Source organism: Ahaetulla prasina, chromosome 16 (genome assembly GCF_028640845.1).
Source record: "Ahaetulla prasina isolate Xishuangbanna chromosome 16, ASM2864084v1, whole genome shotgun sequence".
NCBI lineage: Eukaryota > Metazoa > Chordata > Lepidosauria > Squamata > Colubridae > Ahaetulla > Ahaetulla prasina.
In genome coordinates, this window is record NC_080554.1 from 12,376,261 (window position 1) to 12,396,594 (window position 20,334).

Sequence of the window (20,334 nt, forward strand, 5' to 3'; positions counted from 1 at the left end):
TGATGGTTCGAAGCTACCACGGCACTGAAAAAAAAAAGAGAGACTTATGACCATTGTTCACATGTACAACCCATTTGGATGCTTTGACAACTGACTCACATTTATTGACGGTTTGCCGTGTCCCGGGGTCCCGGCATCCCCGTTGGTGACCTTCTGATGAATGAAGTCAAGGGGGAAATCAGATTCACTTAATGACGGTGTTACTAATCTAACAACCGCAGTGATTTGCTGGACAAAGGTGGCAAGGAAAGTCATGAAATGAGGAAAACTTTTCACTTAGCAACGTAGATTTTGGGCTCAACTGGGATCGTAAATTGAGGTGGTCTACCTGTATTAAGACTGCATTTATGAGTTCCATCTTGAAAGCAAACTAGTAAACTAGAGACCAAAGCTAAAGTCATTAAAAAATAACTCTGAGATTAGAAATTCCGTGTCTTTACTTTGAAAACAAGCGTGCGTATACATTAAAATAAGCTACTCGATGAAGTCTTTAAAATAAAGCTCATTGGAGCTTTCATGAACATTCAAGGCAGGTTCTTCCCAAGGTTTATTGTCTTTATCATTGTAAAAATTATCACTGTAGCAAAATAAAAAGACACAAAAACTCAACATTTCATGCTTGATTGAGTTGACACAATCGCTCTGCCGACGCGCAAATCTCCCACTCTGCTAAAATGCTGGATCATGTCATATGAAAAATATAATTTATCAGAAATACTTTACTGTTTAGCTTAGCACCAACGCATAAAAATATAAATTCCTCTTCCGTTTTCCACCGATCGCTTGCAAAATAGCGACAGGGGACATTCCACAGTTCATGGATCGGCTTGGAACCAAGAAAGAGAAAACCATGGCTCCCCAGACTGATTATAAGCAATTTCCCTTGATTTTATGAAAATGAAACAGCCGGCGGGGATCTTCTCCTTTTCCCATTCATAGTTCTATTTTGAGGTGGGGTAGGGTGGAAATCTTACTTAAATAAATGCAAAGCTCTCTAAAATCTTTTTTTTTTTTTTTAAAGGACTGAAGGCCACAAATCAATTCATGTTCTTTCAGCATTGCTTGGATGAGCTCAGAAGATTTCCACTCTGCCTGCTTTTTAAAATTAAAGGCAATCCACCAAAGCTTTTTGCTGCAAGGGACTGCAGCACTTTAATTAAGAATCTCTTTTCTAATTCAACTGCAGGGTTTCAGACACTGATGGGTTTTTTGTTTTTTGGTGCGCGTTAAAACTTTTGACGTTAATAAAACACAGGCATCTCTCGAGGGCACTGAAACCAATTTGTCTCTGTGTTTAGGAGAGTGGGTATGACACAGCAGGAAAAACAGAAAGGACGCACCCGTGTGCGACGATGGGAGTGCAAATCACGGCTGAATATCTTGAGATAAAAAGGTTGTTTTTGACCACTGGATAAAAGCTGACAAGCCATTTCTGGATTCTGTAGAGAATCCAAATGTTTTTTGTTTTGTTTTGAAAAAAATGTCTGCCTACAGATTTTTTTTTCTCACATAACAAAAAAACAACAACAACAACAACCCCGAAGCGAGCTATTCTTTCAAGCTTCTGTAAAAGTGCAAGGAATCCGAGCCTCACGATTTCCAAAAAGAAGGTGGCAAATATCCTTTGGGGAGAGGAATATTTTTTCGTTGTAAGCATTCCTGGGAGAGAAGAAAAGATCTTTTTAAAAAGGCAGGACGTTCGAACACAGAGGCATAGACCCCGAGGACAATGCAAAGGCGACACTGCAGTGATGAGGGTGCAAAAACCTATTTGGCGCTGCGTGGGATGGGGGAAGTGAGTCTAAGGGAGGTTGGCATTGATTCAGGGAATGGACGGAGCAAATCGGACATACTCAATGTGCCTCGGGAGAGAGAAGAGAGGGAACAGAGAGGGCTGACAAAAAAGAAAACAGCAAAGCAGAATGACGATGGAGACTAAGAAAGGCTCCACAGAGAAGGTGGTTGTTGGTTGAGGGGTGTGTGTGTGTGTGTGTGTGTGAAAGAGGGACCTGCTGCTACTCTGAAGGTCCCTTCGGTCACATTCTTGATTTGAGGGGTTCTCGGTGCTCTCTGAGGCTTGGTTGTTTTCTTGCAGACGTTTTATTACCCAAACTAGGTAACATCATCAGTACTAGAAAGGAGGGGATAGGAGGAGGAAGTGGGGCCCTTAGTGTACTCTTCAGCTTGGTTGTTTTCTTGCAGATGTTGCACTAGGCTAACTAGGTAACAATATCAGTGCTGGGGAGGAGTGGGCTTGGTTGGGGGAAGAGAAACACTGTGAGGTCCTTAGCGTTTGCTGAGGCTTGGTTGTTTTCTTGCAGACGTTTTATTATCCAAACTAGGTAACATCATCAGTACTAAAAGGAAATGGGCTTTGTGGAGAGGAGGAGGGGCAGGGGGAGGAGGAGGAAGAGGAGGAGGAAGAGGAAGAGGAGGAGGAAGAAGAGGAGGAGGAGCAGGAGGAGGAAGAAGAGGAGGAAGGAGGAAGAGGAGGAAGAGGAAGAAGAAAAGGAGGAGGAGGAAGAGGAGGAGGAGGAAGAGGAGGAGGAGACGATGACTGTGGGGTCCTTAGTGCTCTCTGAGATTGGCTGTTTTCATGCAGACGTTTCATGACCCAAACTATGTAACATCATCAGTTCTAGAAGGGAGTGGTCATTGAGAAGGAAGAGGGGAGGAGGAGGAGGAGGCAGACTGTGGGGTCCTTAGTGCTCTCTGAGCTGGGTTGTTTTCTTACAGGTGTTGCCTTATCCTAACCAGGTAACCTCATCAGAGCTGGACTTTTTTCTTTCCATAAAAAAGTTTTATTTTTACAATCATATCAAACAGCTCATCCAATGTACAGTTATATACAATTAGTCGGGCCTGCCCAGTCACCACCCCCCTTTTTAACACTCTTCCCTCTTCTACCTTCTTCTACTTTCTTGCATGACAAAGGAGCCTCGGGTATATAATACTCTCACAAGGAGGAGACTTTGGAAGTTGTGTGCGCTGCAGTCTCCTAATATTTGGGGGCAGCAGCAGAGAGCTTTGACTGCAGCCTTTTGGCTGAGGAATTGGGGGGCAACCGAAAAGGGGGATTTAAAAACAATCTGCCAAACTCAGCCGTCCTCGTCTTAGCTTAACACCTAGCTTGAGAAAACATCAGCTTACCTTTAAAAATTGCTTGAATCGTATGAGGGAGCCCATTTCCCCAGGGCTGGTAATTGATTCGATCCTGGAGGGAAGAGGAGGGAAGAGGAGAGGAGAGGAGAGGAGAGGAGAGGAGAGGAGAGGAGAGGAGAGGAGAGGAGAGGAGAGGAGAGAAGAGAAGAGAAGAGAAGAGAAGAGAAGAGAAGAGAAGAGAAGAGAAGAGAAGAGAAGAGAAGCGCAATTAGGTTAGAATTCAAATATTCAAAGGTTGAACGCCTAATACTTTTGGGTCTTTGATTTTTGTCGAGTCCTTTGCCAATAATCGGGACTGAGAAGAATAATGAAGAACTTTTGAGACTCACAGCTCATCCCAGAGGGGGTTCTCTGTCCCATTTTATTCAAATATTTGTAATTGAGGGAGCAGGGAAGAAAGCAAACAAAATAAAATGTATGACCATCTCTTCCTCAGAATCGGAAAAAAATGTAGAGAGACGGCCTCAAAATTCCAAGCCATACCTGGGGAAATACTCTTCCTGGATCAGGAGAAGCATCTTCCAAAATTGCCCCTGGTACTGCTTCATGAGAGCATTCCCACACACCTGAGGAAGACAAAACGGAAGAATTTCACGGCATAGTATCAGAAAAGGAGGGTACAATCCCCGTCAAACTTGATCCAAGTTAAGAGAGCACAGCAGCCATGTTAATCCATGTTAGTTAATGTTAATGTTAATTCATTGAAGGTTTTTAAGAAGAGACTGGATAGTCACTTGTCTGAGATGGTATAGGGTCTCCTGCTTGAGCAGGGGGCTGGACTAGAAGACCTCCAAGGTCCCTTCCTGCTCTGCTCTGCTCTGCTCAATTTTATTCTCTATTCCCGATAGCCATTTCAGTGGGCATGTGAGCTCAGCTGATTTTCAGGCCTTCTGGGCCCAATGGAAGTAGGTAAACAGACTGTTTCCTGCCTCTGGAGAGTCTTGGGGATGGTGGTGGGAAGACCCGTTTTTCTCTCTCCTCAGGCTCAAGAGCCTTTCTAGGAGCTTGGGGAGGGGGAAAACAGCCTTCCCGACCCCCCAGAGGCCCTCCAGAGGCCAGAAACAGCCCGTTTGCCAACTTTTGGAAGTTGGCAAACGGGTCGTTTCTGGCCTCCGGGGGGGTGAGGTGGGGAAGGGCGTTTTCACCCTCCCAAGGCTCCTTGAAAGGCTCTGGAGCCTAGGGAGAGAGAAAAACAGACCTACCATGCCCACTGTACCAACGTGTGCCAGGAGCAGGGAGGGGAATACGCATGCATGCGCGGGGGCGGGGCACATAGAATTATTGGTGTGGGCATGCATGCGCGCAACCCACCCCTCCTGCCCTGCTCCTGGCACGCGAAGGCAAAAAGGTTAGCCATCACTCCTCTATTCTATTCTATTCTCTATTCTATCCTCTATTCCAGTGATAGCATGTGTTGTGCCTCGCTCGCCCCCCTCACTGCAGCCAGGCCCTTCTCATGTCCTGCCAGACACTGCTAGTACAGAAGAATATCCTGGCATGCCTCCAGCCCCCAGTCCTGGCACCATGCCCGGACAGTCCGAGCAAGACGGGTGGCCTGACATGCCTCCAGCCCCCAGTCCTGGCACCGTGCCTAGGCAGACGGAACAACTAAACCCCTCCCCCACAGCATGTGAGCCTGAGGAATATGAAGCCAGTCACGAGCTGGAATTACCAACAGCTGGAGGCTGGAGAGATCCCCGCTTCTGGAGAATGGAGAGGCGACGTCAGCAAAAGGAAGGGAGGGGCAGGCCTAGATAAGTGCTGAGTCATGGAGCCACACCCCATGGCCTATATAAAGGATCTGCTTTCTGGCATTCTCTGAGTCAGGCAAAGTCTAATCTGGATTGCTGAAGTCACACCTTGGATTCCTGCCTGCCCTGAGAACTCTGATAGGATTTTGGCAGAGCTGCAGAGGCACGCTTGATACGGACTTCCCCGACCCGGCCGTCAGAGGAGGAGTGGGCTTGGTTGGGGAAGAGAAACACTGTGAGGTCCTTAGCGTTTGCTGAGGCTTGGTTGTTTTTTGCAGACGTTTTATTATCCAAACTAGGTAACATCATCAGTACTAAAAGGAAATGGGCTTTGTGGAGAGGAGGAGGCAGGGGAGGAGGAGGGGCAGGGGAGGAGGAGGAAGAGGAGGGAAGAGGAGAGAAGAGAAGAGAGAGAAGAGAAGAGAAGAGAAGAAGAGAAGAGAAGAAGAGAAGAGAGAGAGGAGAGGAGGAGAGGAGGAGAGGAGAGGAGGAGAGGAGGAGAGGAGGAGAGGAGAGGAGGAGAGGAGAGAGGAGAGGAGGAGAGGAGAGGAGGAGAGGAGAGAAGAGAAGAGAAGAGAAGAGAGAGAAGAGAAGAGAGAGAAGAGAAGAGAGAAGAGAGAGAGGAGAGGAGGAGAGGAGAGAAGAGAGAGAAGAGAAGAGAGAAGAGAAGAGAGAGAAGAGAAGAGAAGAGAAGAAGAGAAGAAGAGAAGAGAAGAGAGAAGAGAAGAGAGAGAAGAGAGAAGAGAAGAGAGAGAAGAGAGAAGAGAAGAGAGAGAAGAGAGAAGAGAAGAGAGAAGAGAAGAGAGAGAAGAGAAGAGAGAGAAGAGAAGAGAAGAAGAGAAGAGAGAGAGGAGAGGAGGAGAGGAGAGGAGGAGAGGAGAGAGAGGAGAGGAGGAGAGGAGGAGAGGAGAGAAGAGAGAAGAGAAGAAGAGAAGAGAGAAGAGAAGAGAGAGAAGAGAGAGAAGAGAAGAGAAGAGAGAGAAGAGAAGAGAAGAAGAGAAGAAGAGAAGAGAAGAGAGAAGAGAAGAGAGAAGAGAAGAGAGAGAAGAGAAGAGAGAAGAGAAGAGAGAGAAGAGAGAAGAGAAGAGAGAGAAGAGAGAGAAGAGAGAAGAGAAGAGAGAGAAGAGAAGAGAGAGAAGAGAGAAGAGAAGAGAGAGAAGAGAGAAGAGAAGAGAGAGAAGAGAGAAGAGAAGAGAGAAGAGAAGAGAAGAGAGAGAAGAGAAGAGAGAAGAGAGAAGAGAAGAGAAGAGAGAAGAGAGAGAAGAGAAGAAGAGAAGAAGAGAAGAGAGAGAGGAGAGGAGGAGAGGAGGAGGAGGAAGAGGAGGAGGAGGAAGAGGAGGAGTGGGACACGACAGCACGTGTGGCGGAAGTGGCACACAAAGTCATCTCTCCGGGCACGCCAGACATTGTTGCTTTTCTGGGCTCCGGCGTGCATATGTGCGCCACCAAGCTCTTCTTTGCGCATGGGGGAGCGCCAGCAACAGGAAGAGCAGCTCCATGGCGTGCATGCTGGTCTTCGTGCGTGCAAACACACCAGAAACCGGAAGACCAAGTGACCGGCACACATGTGCGCACTGGAAACCAGCTCAGCTTCCCGGTGCGCACATTTCCGCTTTTCAGTGCTCTACCCCCCCCCGTGCGCACGCTCCCGTTTCACCACTTGGTGCCGAAAAGGTTTGCCAACATTGCTCTATTCTATCCTCTATTCCAGTGATAGCACGTGTTGTGCCTCGCTCGCCCCCCTCGCCGCAGCCGGGCCCTTCTCATCTCCTGCAAGACACTGCTAGTACAGAAGAATATCCTGGCATGCCTCCAGCCCCTAGTCCTGGCACCATGCCCGGACAGTCCAGGCAAGACGGGTGGCTTGACATGCCTCCAGCCACCAGTCCTGGCACCATGCCCGGACAGTCCGAGCAAGACGGGTGGCCTGACATGCCTCCAGCCACCAGTCCTGGCACCGTGCCCAGGCAGACGGAACAACTAAACCCCTCCCCCACAGCATGTGAGCCTGAGGAATATGAAGCCAGTCACGAGCTGGAATTACCAACAGCTGGAGGCTGGAGAGATCCCCACTTCTGGAGAATGGAGAGGCGACGTCAGCAAAAGGAAGGGAGGGGCAGGCCTAGATAAGTGCTGAGTCATGGAGCCACACCCCATGGCCTATATAAAGGATCTGCTTTCTGGCATTCTCTGAGTCAGGCAAAGTCTAATCTGGATTGCTGAAGTCACACCTTGGATTCCTGCCTGCCCTGAGAATTCTGATAGGATTTTGGCAGAGCTGCAGAGGCACGCTTGATACGGACTTCCCCGACCCGGCCGTCAGAGGAGGAGGAAGAAGAGGAGAGGAGAGGAGAGGAGAGGAGGAGAGGAGGAGAGGAGAGGAGAGGAGAGAAGAGAAGAGAAGAGAGAGAAGAGAAGAGAAGAGAGAGAGAGAGAGAAGAGAAGAGGAGGAGGAAGAGGAGGAGGAGAAGGAGGAAGAAGAAGAGGAGGAAGGAGGAGGAGGAAGAAGAAGAGGGGGAGGAGGAAGAGGAGGAGGAAGAGGAAGAGGAGGAAGAAGAGGAGGAGGAGGAGGAGGAAGAAGAGGAGGAACAAGAGAGGAGGAGGAGCAGGAGGAGGAGGAGAAGGCGGAAGAAGAAGAGGAAGGAGGAGGAGGAGGAAGAAGAAGAAGAGGAGAAGGAGGAGGAAGAAGAGGAAGGAGGAAGGAGGAAGAAGAGGAAGGAGGAGGAAGAGGAGGAGGAGGCAGGGGAGGAGGAGGAGGAGGAGAGGAGGAAGAGGAGGAGGGGGAGGAAGAAGAGGAGAAAGAGAAGGAGGAGGGGAAGAGGAAGAGGAAGAGGAAGAAGAGGAGGAGGAGCAGGGGAAAGAAGAGGAGGAGGAGGAGGAAGAGGAAGAAGAAAAGGAGGAGGAGGAAGAGGAGGAAGAGTATAAAGGATGGAAGGCTGAGTCAACCTTGGGCCGGGCTCGAACCTGCAGTAATTGCAGGCTTTGTGTTCTTAATAACAGGCCTTACCAGCCTGAGCTAAACCGGCCCCCAAAGTTCTAGAAGGGAGTGGTCATTGAGAAGGAAGAGGGGAGGAGGAGGAGGAGGCAGACTGTGGGGTCCTTAGTGCTCTCTGAGCTGGGTTGTTTTCTTACAGGTGTTGCCTTATCCTAACCAGGTAACCTCATCAGAGCTAGACTTTTTTTTTTTCATAAAAATTTTTTATTTTTACAATCATATCAAACAGCTCATCCAATGTACAGTTATATACAATTAGTCGGGCCTGCCCAGTCACCACCCCCCTTTTTAACACTCTTCCCTCTTCTATCTTCTTCTACTAGAGCTGGATTTTCTTGAATGACAAAGGAGCCTCGGGTAGTCGACAATACTCTCACAAGGAGGAGACTTTGGAAGTTGTGTGCGCTGCAGTCTCCTAATATTTGGGGGCAGCAGCAGAGAGCTTTGACTGCAGCCTTTTGGCTGAGGAATTGGGGGGCAACCGAAAAGGGGGATTTAAAAACAACCTGCCAAACTCAGCCGTCCTCGTCTTAGCTTAACACCTAGCTTGAGAAAACATCAACTTACCTTTAAAAATTGCTTGAATCGTATGAGGGAGCCCATTTCCCCAGGGCTGGTAATTGATTCGATCCTGGAGGGAAGAGGAGAGGAGAGGAGAGGAGAGGAGAGGAGAGGAGAGGAGAGGAGAGGAGAGGAGAGGAGAGGAAAGCCGAGCAGAGCAGAGCAGAGCAGAGCAGAGCAGAGCAGAGAAAAGAAGAGGAGAGAAGAGAAGAGAAGAGAAGAGAAGCGCAATTAGGTTAGAATTCAAATATTCAAAGGTTGAACGCCTAATACTGTTGGGTCTTTGATTTTTGTCGAGTCCTTTGCCAATAATCGGGACTGAGAAGGATAATGAAGAACTTTTGAGACTCACAGCTCATCCCAGAGGGGGTTCTCTGTCCCATTTTATTCAAATATTTGTAATTGAGGGAGCAGGGAAGAAAGCAAACAAAATAAAATGTATGACCATCTCTTCCTCAGAATCGGGGGAAAATGTAGAGAGACGGCCTCAAAATTCCAAGCCATACCTGGGGAAATACTCTTCCTGGATCAGGAGAAGCATCTTCCAAAATTGCCCCTGGTACTGCTTCATGAGAGCATTCCCACACACCTGAGGAAGACAAAACGGAAGAATTTCACGGCATAGTATCAGAAAAGGAGGGTACAATCCCCGTCAAACTTGATCCAAGTTAAGAGAGCACAGCAGCCATGTTAATCCATGTTAGTTAATGTTAATGCCAAACTCCTCTGTCCCCCCCCCCCCAGTTTGCATTATTCAGATTTCCTTCTCTCTATTTAATGAATTATTTATTGAGCCATGGTGGCGCAGTGGTTAGAATGCAGAATTGCAGTCTGATTCTGCCCACTGCCAGCAGTTTGATCCTGACCGGCTCAAGGTTGACTCAGCCTTTCGTCTTTCCGAGGTCGGTCAAATGAGGACCCAGATTGTTGGGGGAAATATGCTGACTCTGTAAACCGCTTAGAGAGGGTTGAAAAGCACTGTGAAGCGGTATACAAGTCTAAGTGCTGTCTGTCTGTCCATCCATCCATCCATCCATCCGGCGTGGAGATTTGGAATGCAATGTTAGAAACAAACTCTGCCCACTGCCAACAGTTCGATCCTGACTGGCTCAGGTTTGACTCATCCTTCCGAGGTGGATAAAATGAGGACCCAGATTGTTGGGGGCAATAGGTTGACTCTGTAAACCACTTAAGAGAGTGGTGTGAAGCACTGTGAAGCGGTATATAAGTCTAACTGGTATGGCTATTTGTCAAGGCAGTTTGAACGAAGCCTCTGAGGTAAATGGCAATTTAAACACCACCTGTGCAGAGACACGTTTTTGATCTGGAGAACGGGGGGTGGGGACGACTTTTTGTCGATATGACCTTCTTACCACAAACTTTTCAGCCAGTTTGAAATAAACAAACTCCAGGCCTTCAGGGTGCTGCGTGACGGATATTTTATGGCCGCCGCACTGCACATATTTTCCTGACAGGAGGCTGTTGATCTTTTCAAAGATCTCCTTCAGTTGAGAACCTGTGAAGACCAGCAGAAGAGAAAGATACCAATGAGGAAAGTAGCTGGCGCATTGAAGCCAGGTTTTTATGCGTTTGAAATAAGTGACATTACAATAGCCAAAGCAAGCAGTGGGGCGAAGGAAGTGGGTTTTGGTGTTATATCTGAACATATATTCATCAAGGTCACAGAGGTGTTCTCTTATCATTTTCTTGCTTATTTTAATTTTTATTTCTAGTCTAACTTTTACAGTCAGGTTTTTGGTAGGTTGGGTTATAGTTTCTTTTTGCGTGAAGACTAATGCAAAGAATCAGTTAAGCAGCAATCCTCTCTACTGTGTTATTTCCTTGCCATCTTGTCTCTTTAGTGGACCGACTGTTTCCTGCCTCTGGAGAGTCTTGGGGATGGTGGTGGAAGACCTGCTTTTCTCTCCTCAGGCTCAAGAGCCTTTCTAGGAGCTTGGGAGGGGAAAACAGCCTTCCCGACCCCCAGAGGCCCTCAGAGGCCAGAACGCCCGCTTGCCAACTTTTGGAAGTTGGCAAACGGTCGCTTTCTGGCCTCCGGGGTGAGGTGAGGAAGGGCGTTTTCACCCTCCCCAGGCTCCTAGAAAGGCTCTGGAGCCTGGGGAGAGAGAAAAACAGACCTACCATGCCCACTGTACCAACGTGTGCCAGGAGCAGGGAGGGGAATACGCATGCATGCGCGGGGGCGGGGCACATAGAATTATTGGTGTGGGCACGCATGCGCGCAACCCACCCCTCCCGCCCCGCTCCTGGCACGCGAAGGCAAAAAGGTTAGCCATCACTCCTCTATTCTATTCTATTCTCTATTCTATCCTCTATTCCAGTGATAGCACGTGTTGTGCCTCGCTCGCCCCCCTCGCCGCAGCCGGGCCCTTCTCATCTCCTGCCAGACACTGCTAGTACAGAAGAATATCCTGGCATGCCTCCAGCCCCTAGTCCTGGCACCATGCCCGGACAGTCCGAGCAAGACGGGTGGCCTGACATGCCTCCAGCCACCAGTCCTGGCACCGTGCCCAGGCAGACGGAACAACTAAACCCCTCCCCCACAGCATGTGAGCCTGAGGAATATGAAGCCAGTCACGAGCTGGAATTACCAACAGCTGGAGGCTGGAGAGATCCCCACTTCTGGAGAATGGAGAGGCGACGTCAGCAAAAGGAAGGGAGGGGCAGGCCTAGATAAGTGCTGAGTCATGGAGCCACACCCCATGGCCTATATAAAGGATCTGCTTTCTGGCATTCTCTGAGTCAGGCAAAGTCTAATCTGGATTGCTGAAGTCACACCTTGGATTCCTGCCTGCCCTGAGAATTCTGATAGGATTTTGGCAGAGCTGCAGAGGCACGCTTGATACGGACTTCCCCGACCCGGCCGTCAGAGGAGGAGTGGGACACGAGAGCACGTGTGGCGGAAGTGGCACACAAAGTCATCTCTCCGGGCACGCCAGACATTGTTGCTTTTCTGGGCTCCGGCGTGCATATGTGCGCCACCAAGCTCTTCTTTGCGCACGGGGGAGCGCCAGCAACAGGAAGAGCAGCTCCATGGCGTGCATGCTGGTCTTCGTGCGTGCAAACACACCAGAAACCGGAAGACCAAGTGACCGGCACACATGTGCGCACTGGAAACCAGCTCAGCTTCCCGGTGCGCACATTTCCGCTTTTCAGTGCTCTACCCCCCACGTGCGCACGCTCCCGTTTCACCACTTGGTGCCGAAAAGGTTTGCCAACATTGCTCTATTCTATTCTCTTATTCTCTCTTATTCTTTTCTCTCTCCTCTGTATTGCATTGCATTGCATTGCATATTGGCATTACATAATTGCACTGCACTGCATTGCACTGCACTGCACTGCACTGTATTAACTACTTATGAGCTGGAAGCAGAATGAAAAAGCCCCAGCCAGACGGGAGCTCCACTTACCTCCAGGAAATCGAAGAGAATCGTTGCCGTCACATCTGCCAGAGGTTCCATGTTCAATATCTGGGCCACCCAACGCCAGGCGTGGTTTAATCCGTGTGGGTGAGTCTAATGAACAAAAGAAAGATCAGTTCACCGAATTACTCTATTTTAACAACAAAACCAGCTTCGTTTTCAAGCTCTTTTTCGTAAGTGGCTTCCTTCCGAAGCCACCTTAGCTTAGAGAATGAGATTCCTGGATAGATTCAGAGGCTGTTGGACAGGACGATGACCACCCGCTGCAGGGAAGATGATGGAGGCTAGCAAAAGTGTGGAAGAGTCCACCTTTTGATTGATCAGCCATGACAGAAGAAACACTCACTTACCCCTTGCTTATCTCGGTAAGGCCACTGAAGCTGCAGGATGGCCGCGTAGAGTCGGATCATTCCGGACATCCGTTTTAGAAAGTTATCCTGCGGCTCAACTTTCCCATCCTTCACTTGGTAGCCAAGTATCCTAAAGAAGACGTGGAGATGCTTACCAGCACGCCCAACAGGGAGATCTACTGGATCCCTGGGGTCGCAGCTTAACACGGGGGCAGCTCGTAACTCTCAACATCCAGCTTTAGCTCAGCCCAGGATCAATGCTGGATGGTGAGCGCCAAAGGCCAGATCTGTTCACCGCTCTCCCAACGCAAAGCCTCCCAAATTCTCGGCTGCCACTGCTTATGGATGGTCCTTAAATGATGACCCAGATTGTTGGGGGCAATAAGTTGACTTTGTATATAATATACAAATGGATGAAGACTATTGCTTAACACATTGTAAGCCGCCCTGAGTCTTCGGAGAAGGGCGGGATATAAATTCAAATTAAAAATAAATAAATCAAGGATTAGCTGTAATTCCTCTACTTTCCTAACTAGGTGAAAGTCAACAATAGACTTTTGCTAACACAACTAGCTACAACCAAAAGGTCAAAAAGATGGAGCCGTAATTATTTTACATTTTTTAAATAATTTCAAAGTTTTTAAGAACAAAGGAAGAGTAGGGAGCCTGTTGGATTTTATCTAGGACGGAATCTTTACCACTTCAATCCCCCAAATACATATTATTATTATTATTATTATTGTTGTTCAGAATGAATGAGCTGGAAGGGATCTTGGAGGTCTTCTAGTCCAGCCCCCTGCTCAAGAAGGAGAACCTATACCATTTCTTAACCTTCATCCCACATCTTTTCTATGGGATCATAAGGCGAAGCACAGGGTCTCCCCAGTGATGGGCTGTTGCCGGTTTAGACCGGTTCACCCGAACCGGTAGTTCTGAGCACTGCCTGGCCCCGCCCACCCACCCCAACGCTATCCGGTCCTAGATATCTCCCTTTCCAGCTCGCTCGCCACGGCCTGCAGCCCAGCTGATTTGCGCACCTCTCCTGTTCTACTAACCGTGGCTGACCTAGCAGGTGTGCAGGAAGCCGCCCCCATCGAAAAAGCCTTTAGGTGTTGTGCGCAAGTGCGGAATGCGTGTGTGTTTAGCGCGCATGAGCGATGTGGGCATGCGTGCACGCTCACATTTTAGGCGAACCGGTTGTTAAAGTATGTGCAGTCCACCTCTGGGTCTCCCCTAACTATGTTTAAGAGAGGAATATATCTTTAAAAAAAATAAAAAGAAGAACCGTATGCGGGACAAAACCATTTGGATTTAAGAACCATTTTAGCAGGGGGGAAGATTTCTCTGCAACTGAACACCGCTTGAATGAAATTTAAAGCTTGAAGAGGAGATAAAAGCATGCAGTCTACAGAGATTTTCAGCCATCCAAGTCATGGTTGTCCCAAAGGTGAAGAAGATTGGATGACTGGATGACTAAAACCTTCCATCCCCCCACCCCCACCCCACAATCCTGCCAGAGCTGAAGAAGCTTCTTGGATGAGAAGCAAAATGTCTTCAAAGAAAAACCAGAAAGTCCAGTTGCCCCTTGAAAAAGCACCTTTGGGACAAATAAAAGCATAGCAAATACATATATATCCATCTCCATCTCCCTCTCTCTCTCCCATTCTCTCTCTCTCTCATCATCTATCTATCATCATCTATCTATCTATCATCATCATCATCTATATCAGGGGTAGTCAACCTTTTTATACCTACTGCCCACTTTTGTATCTCTGTTAGTAGTAAAATTTTCTAACCGCCCACCGGTTCCAGGTAATGGTGATTTATAAAGTAAGCAAGTAACTTTACTTTATAAAATTTATAAAGCAGAGTTACAGCAAGTTAAAGCATATAATAATAACTTATCATTTAGTTTCACTTACGTAACGTGAACTAAATTCGTGCACGGGTGATACAAATAGTATATTTTCAGAAATTTAAATTGTCACGGGGGAATTTTATGAAAACCTAATGAAAATGTTTTTAAATAATGCAATGAAATTTTTTTAAAAAGTCAATTAAATTTTAAAAAAAAGGAAAGTGCTTCAGTATCAGACAAAACCCCTACCGCCCACCATGAAAGCTGGAACGCTCACTAGTGGGCGGTAGGGACCAGGTTGACTACCGCTGATCTATATCTATCTATCTATCTATCTTGTGGGGAGAGAATGATCCTTTTCCAAAAAGACCCTGCCAAGAATCTTAAAAGTCGCTGTCCCGGAAAGCGTCCAATCAGGGAAAGGCGACTTCAAAGGAGGAATAATATAAGAAAAACCACCACTGTGCAGAGGATGATGGGAGCTGTAATCCCACACAGCTGGAAGATGCCAGAAAAGAAGAGAAATTGACTGCATGTTGCACTTTTACCTCCAGCAAGCTTTCCGGGATCCGAAACCTGGGATTTGGCCAGCTCTTGTTTCTGCAGTTCCTCGTTTTTTTGGGCCTCGGCTGCTGCCGCCGCAGCCAACGCCAACTTCTCCTCCTGCTTCTTCTTCTCTTCCAGGGCGAGAGCAATTTCACGCTGCATGTCAGAAAGCAGCTGGTGCATTTTGAGCAGGACGAGATCAGCTGAAACCACATCTGCCTCAGTGGGGAAAGCCTGCTTTTGTGGGGTGGGGGGGGGAGAGAAAAAAAATCTGGATGTCTACATTTCCAGTTTACTGAACTGATCAAATGTCAAAATCCCTTTGAGCGCTGGCGCTAACTAAATGCAGGGGTGGGGCTGCTTGGCGGTTCGGGAGAACCTCTAGCTAAGATACTCTGCAGTTCAGAGAACCCCCAAATCCCACTCCTAGCTGGTGCAGTTCGCCCCGCCCCACCCCTCCCAGGAGTCCCCATGCGGCCCGTTTTGGATGCAGGTAAGCGCAGGGCAAGCGCGGAGGCTCGGGGAGGGCAAAAAAAGGGCCTACCGGAAATTCGGGAAACTCTCCAGAGCAGGGGTCTCCAACTTTGGTCCCTTTAAGACTTGTGGACTTCAACTCCCAGAGTCCCTCAGCCAGCAAAGGGACCAAGGTTGGAGACCCCTGCTCCAGAGGGCCTGGGAAGGCCGTTTTTGCCCTCCCAGAGGCTCAAGGAAAGCCTCTGGAGCCCGGAGAGGGCAAAAACGCCCCCCACCGTGGTGCAGGAGGCCGACTAGGCCACACCCACCATGGCCACGCCCACCCAACAACCGGGCACCTTGCTAAATTTTTTGAAGCCCGCCCCTGACTAAAGGTTTATGAAACTCAGTTCTCATAGATTAGGTAGATCAGGGGTGCTCAAACTCAAGGCCCTAAGCATCCGGCGGACTGCATCTGGCCCGCGGGCCCATCCTGGAAGCAGCGAAGGACAGGCCCTCGGTGCTTCTGCCAGAGAAAATGGAGCTCGGGCCAGCCTGAGGCGGCCCACCCTGGCCCTGTTTTCAGCCACGACAGCCTTCTGCAGCCCCAAAGCTTGGGGAGGCTGCATGTTTTTTCACTGACAAGAGGGCTGCAGGAGGCTGTCATGGCCGAAAACGGAGCCTCAATGAGTGACGTCGAGCTGCTTGAGGTCATACACAACCCTCAATGAAATCGAGTTGGACGCCCCCGAGGGAGACGGATGATGGATTGACAGGACAGACAGAGGTTCAAAATAGCTCGTCATCTGCATGGTTTGGAAGGCTGCAGAAGGGGAGAAACTACAGATACGATGGGGTCCAAAATTCCTGCTGCTAAGCGAGACAGTTGTTACGCGAGTTTCGCTCTCATTTTATGACCTTCCTTGCCACGGTTGTTTAAGTGAATCATTGCAGTTAAGCTAGTAACACGGTTGTTAAGTGAAGTCTCCTCATCGACTTCGCTCGTCAGGTCGCAAAAGGGGATTACGTGACCTCGGGAAAACTGCGACCGTCATAAATATGAGTCCCTTGCCACTTTGCCTGAATTTTGATCATGCAACCATGATCATGGGGAGGCTGAAACGGTCGTAAGTGTGAAAACCGGCCGTAAGTCCCTTTTTTCAGGGCTGTTGTAACTTTAAGCGGTCACTAAATGAACTGTTGTAAGTCAAGGACTACCTGTATTGGGGTAGGCTGACCCAGGAGGTGAAGCTGAGTTTCCTGAGCCCTGAAAGTCATTTTTAAAACGCTGAGATTTTAGCCATCTCAGCCAAATTAATAACTTTCAATATCCATTCTTCTATTGTAGGTATCTCTTCTTTCTTCCAGTATTGTCCAATCAACAGTCTTGCTGCTGTTATTAAATTCAGAATCAATTTAGTCTCAATCCCTGTACAATCCGTTATAATTCCCAAAAGGAAAAATTGTGGCAGGAACTTTATCTTCTTCTTCAGTACATTTTGAATAATCCACCAAATTCTTATCCAAAAGACCTTAATTTTCTTGCAAGTCCACCAAATATGAAAATATGTAGCATCATCACAATCACACCTCCAACATTTCGCTTGGATATTAGGATACATACATGATAATTTTTTGGGATCTAAATGCCATCTATAAAACATCTTATAAAAATTTTCCCTTAAATTCTGTGCTTGTGTAAACTTAACATTTCTAACCCAAATTTTCTCCCATGTTTCCAACATTATTGGTTCCTGAATATTCTGTGCCCATTTTATCATACAATCCTTTACCAAATCCTTTTCCGAATCTATTTCAAGCAACACATTATACAATCTCTTTATATGCTCCTGGGTCTGATTTCTAATTTGCTTTATTAAATTTTCCTCCTTTGCATTATACCAATTTTTTGATCTTCTTTCCATCTAGCACTTATTTGCCCATATTGAAACCAAGTATAATTCCTCCCTTCTTCATTTAATACCTGTAATGATTTTAATTGCAATCTACCTCCTTCAGCATACAAAAGTTCTTTATAAGTAATCATTTCCTGTTTCTGTTCTATATTTATATTCTCTATTGCATGTCTAGGGCTCGCCATATAGGAATCTTGTAATCTAATTTATAGGAATATTTTTCCAGACCATAAAGAGCACTTCTCAACACATGATTCTTAAAAGCCCTATCCACTTTTTCCATAAAATAAGTACGCATGCCATCCATATAACAAGTCATAACCTTCTATATTCAAAATTCTTTCCTCTGTTAAGTTAAACCAGTCACTTATTACTGAAAGGGTTACTGCTTCATAATATAGTTTAAAGTTAGGCATTCTTAAACCACCTCTTTCCCGTGAGTCCTGTATTACTTTCATTTTAACCTCGCCTTTTTACCCTGCCATATAAATTTATTAATCCCAATCTGCCAATCTTCCAAATTTTTATCCTTTTTAATTATTGGTATCATCTGGAACAGAAACAAAAATCTAGGTAACACATTCATTTTAATAGCCGCAATCCTTCCCAATAGGGATAACTGCAATTTCTTCCAGCCACTCATATCATTCTGAACTTTTTGCCATAGCAAGTCATAATTATTCTTATAAAGTTTCTTGTTCGATGAGCTAATATAGACCCCTAAATATTTAACCTTTTTACTACCTCAAATCCTGTCATTTCCTCTAGTTTTTGTTTCTGTTGTATAGACATATTTTTAATTATCACTTTTGTTTTATTCTGATTTATTTTAAATCCTGATACCTTTCCATATTTATCAATTACTTCCAACAAAAATCTACTTGAATTTATAGGATTCATTAACGTAACCACTACATCATCTGCAAAAGCTCTAACTTTGTACTCATATTGTCTAATCTTAATTCCTCTATTTTCATTAATTCTCGTATTTTATCTAATAATGGTTCCAGAGTCAAAACAAACAATAATGGTGATAAGGGACATCCCTGTCTTGTTCCTTCGCAATCTTAATAACTTCTGTCAAACTACCATTTACTATAATCTGTGCTGTTTGCTCTCCATAAATCGCTTTAATTATTCTAATAAAACAGTCTCCAAATTGCATTTTCTCTATTAATTTAAATAAAAAATCCCAATGCAATCGATCAAAGGCTTTCTCTGCATCCAAAAAATAAGTGCCGCTGAAGTATTCTTCTTTTCCAAATATTCCAATATATTAATAATCTGTCTAACATTATTCCTCATCTGCCTCCCTTTTATAAAACCAGATTGATCAGTATGAATTCTTTGTTGTAAAACTAACATTAATCTATTTGCTATTATTTTTACAAAATCTTATAATCATTATTTAAAAGTGAAATCGGCCTATAGTTACCAGGTTTAGAGCAGTCTTGCTCCTCTTTGGTATCAGTGAAATAAAAGATGTTTTCCATGACGGGGTATTCCCACTCCTAATTGTATCTGATTAAATAATTCTTTAAGTGGGCCTAATATTTCATCCTGTGTTTTTATAATAAGTTGCTGTAAGACCATCTGTACCAGGGTTTTCCCATTTTAATTGTTTAATTGCCTCCACTATTTCTCCAGTAGCTATCGGCCGTTCAGCTCCTCCTCTGTTCTAATGTTAGAATATTCACCTTATAATCTTTCAAATAATCATAAATGTCCCTATCAATATTTTGTCTTTTGCATATAGTGCAGTATAAAATTCTGAGAATGCCTTTTAATTTTATCCTGTTGGTATATCTCTTTACCTTTATATTCTATTTTTGTATGACACGTGCTTTCTGTTTCTTCCTTAAATTATATGCCAACCATCTCCCAGGTTTATTTGCATTACAAAAGGTATTATGTTTAGCATATTGTATATTCGTACACCTGGTCTGCCATTAACATATTAAATTGACTCTGTGATATTTTTATAGCCTCTTTAAGTTTATGATCTTGTGGGTTTTGAATTAATAACTGTTGCTTCCTTTGAATTTCTTCTTCCAAATACCTACGCTGCCTTTGTTTATTATTCCTTTGCCTATTGTCCAAATAAAATCAATATCCTCTAATAAACGCTTTGCTCGCCTCCCACACAGTTCCTATAGGTGTCCCTTTGTACATATTAAAATCAAAAATTCTTTTAACTGTTTCTTACAATAAGTTACATTATCCTCATATCTAAACAGATTTTCATTCAACCTCCATGTTCTACCACCTTTTTCCCTTGTAATAATTCCATCCATACTGGGCTATGGTCAGTTAAACACCTCGAAATATCTTCGTTTTCTTCACCCTAGAAAGCAAGTCATTAGAAATTAAAATAAAATCAATGCGTGAAAAGATTGATGCCTATCAGAAAAAAAGTAAAATCTCTCTCATCTGGATTCCGTAACCTCCATATATCTCTAAACTCAAAGTCTTCCATCATTTCAAAAAGGATTTTGGTAATTTTGCATGTATAGGTATCTTCTTGGAGGAGGTTCTCTTATCCTTCTTGTATCAATTACTCCATTCCAGTCTCCTAATAAAATAAACGAACTATAATCCCAGAGGGTCAACCTCTCATGTAACATTTTGTAAAACTTTTCTTGTTGCTGATTAGGTGCATAAATACCTATCAACAAAGTCTTTTGCATCTATCACCAGTTCAATAGCAATAAATCTTCCTTGAATATCTGCCTCAATTAACTTAGCTGGTATATCCTTCCTGATATATACAACAATTCCATGCTTCTTTTCCAAAGCTGATGCAACAAAATGGTTACCCAATTTTGAATTAATTAAATATTTTTGGTCTGATAATTTTATATGTGTCTCTTGCAAACAAATCACATCATTTTTAAATTGTTTCAAGTAGTGAAATATTTTCCTTCTTTTCTGAGCTGAATTCAAGCCATTAACATTCCATGACAAGATTCTATTTGCCATTACTGGCCTCCTGAAGCTTTGAAGCAGACAACGAAGTCCTCCTCCGGTATCTTCCGTCTAGCTCCTCCACAGCTTCCATACTGGGATCCTGACTTTTACTTTGAGACTGTTGCTCTTCTTTACGCTTAAGGGCTCCTCTTGTCACCCTTTGCTCTTGTGGTTCCTCTAATACTGGCAGCAATAAAGGCTCTTGGATCACCACGCCTTCTTGAGTCTCTTGAAGTTTTTCTATCACTTCTATTTCGACTTTCAAAACTGTAGAAAGAAAATCCTTTGCCTTTAAAACAGTGTCAATTCTATATCTCCTTCCTTGATAGAAT

The 20,334-nt window shown here is 45.5% G+C and overlaps 1 protein-coding gene across 1 annotated transcript in view; it reads right to left on the reverse strand.

Annotated features, from left to right (window-relative positions):
• Nucleotides 1-419: 419 nt before the first annotated feature.
• Nucleotides 420-20,334, reverse strand: part of GLE1 (GLE1 RNA export mediator) — a 30,194-nt gene continuing 10,279 nt past the window's right edge. The window contains exons 6-11 of the mRNA XM_058159574.1: nucleotides 14,571-14,903; nucleotides 12,263-12,484; nucleotides 11,901-12,005; nucleotides 8,976-9,058; nucleotides 8,476-8,539; nucleotides 420-1,659 (exon numbers count right to left, since the gene is read on the reverse strand). Coding sequence (XP_058015557.1) covers nucleotides 1,591-1,659; nucleotides 8,476-8,539; nucleotides 8,976-9,058; nucleotides 11,901-12,005; nucleotides 12,263-12,484; nucleotides 14,571-14,903 — 876 coding nt within the window. The 3' untranslated portion in view covers nucleotides 420-1,590. The remainder of the gene's footprint in view (nucleotides 1,660-8,475; nucleotides 8,540-8,975; nucleotides 9,059-11,900; nucleotides 12,006-12,262; nucleotides 12,485-14,570; nucleotides 14,904-20,334) is intronic.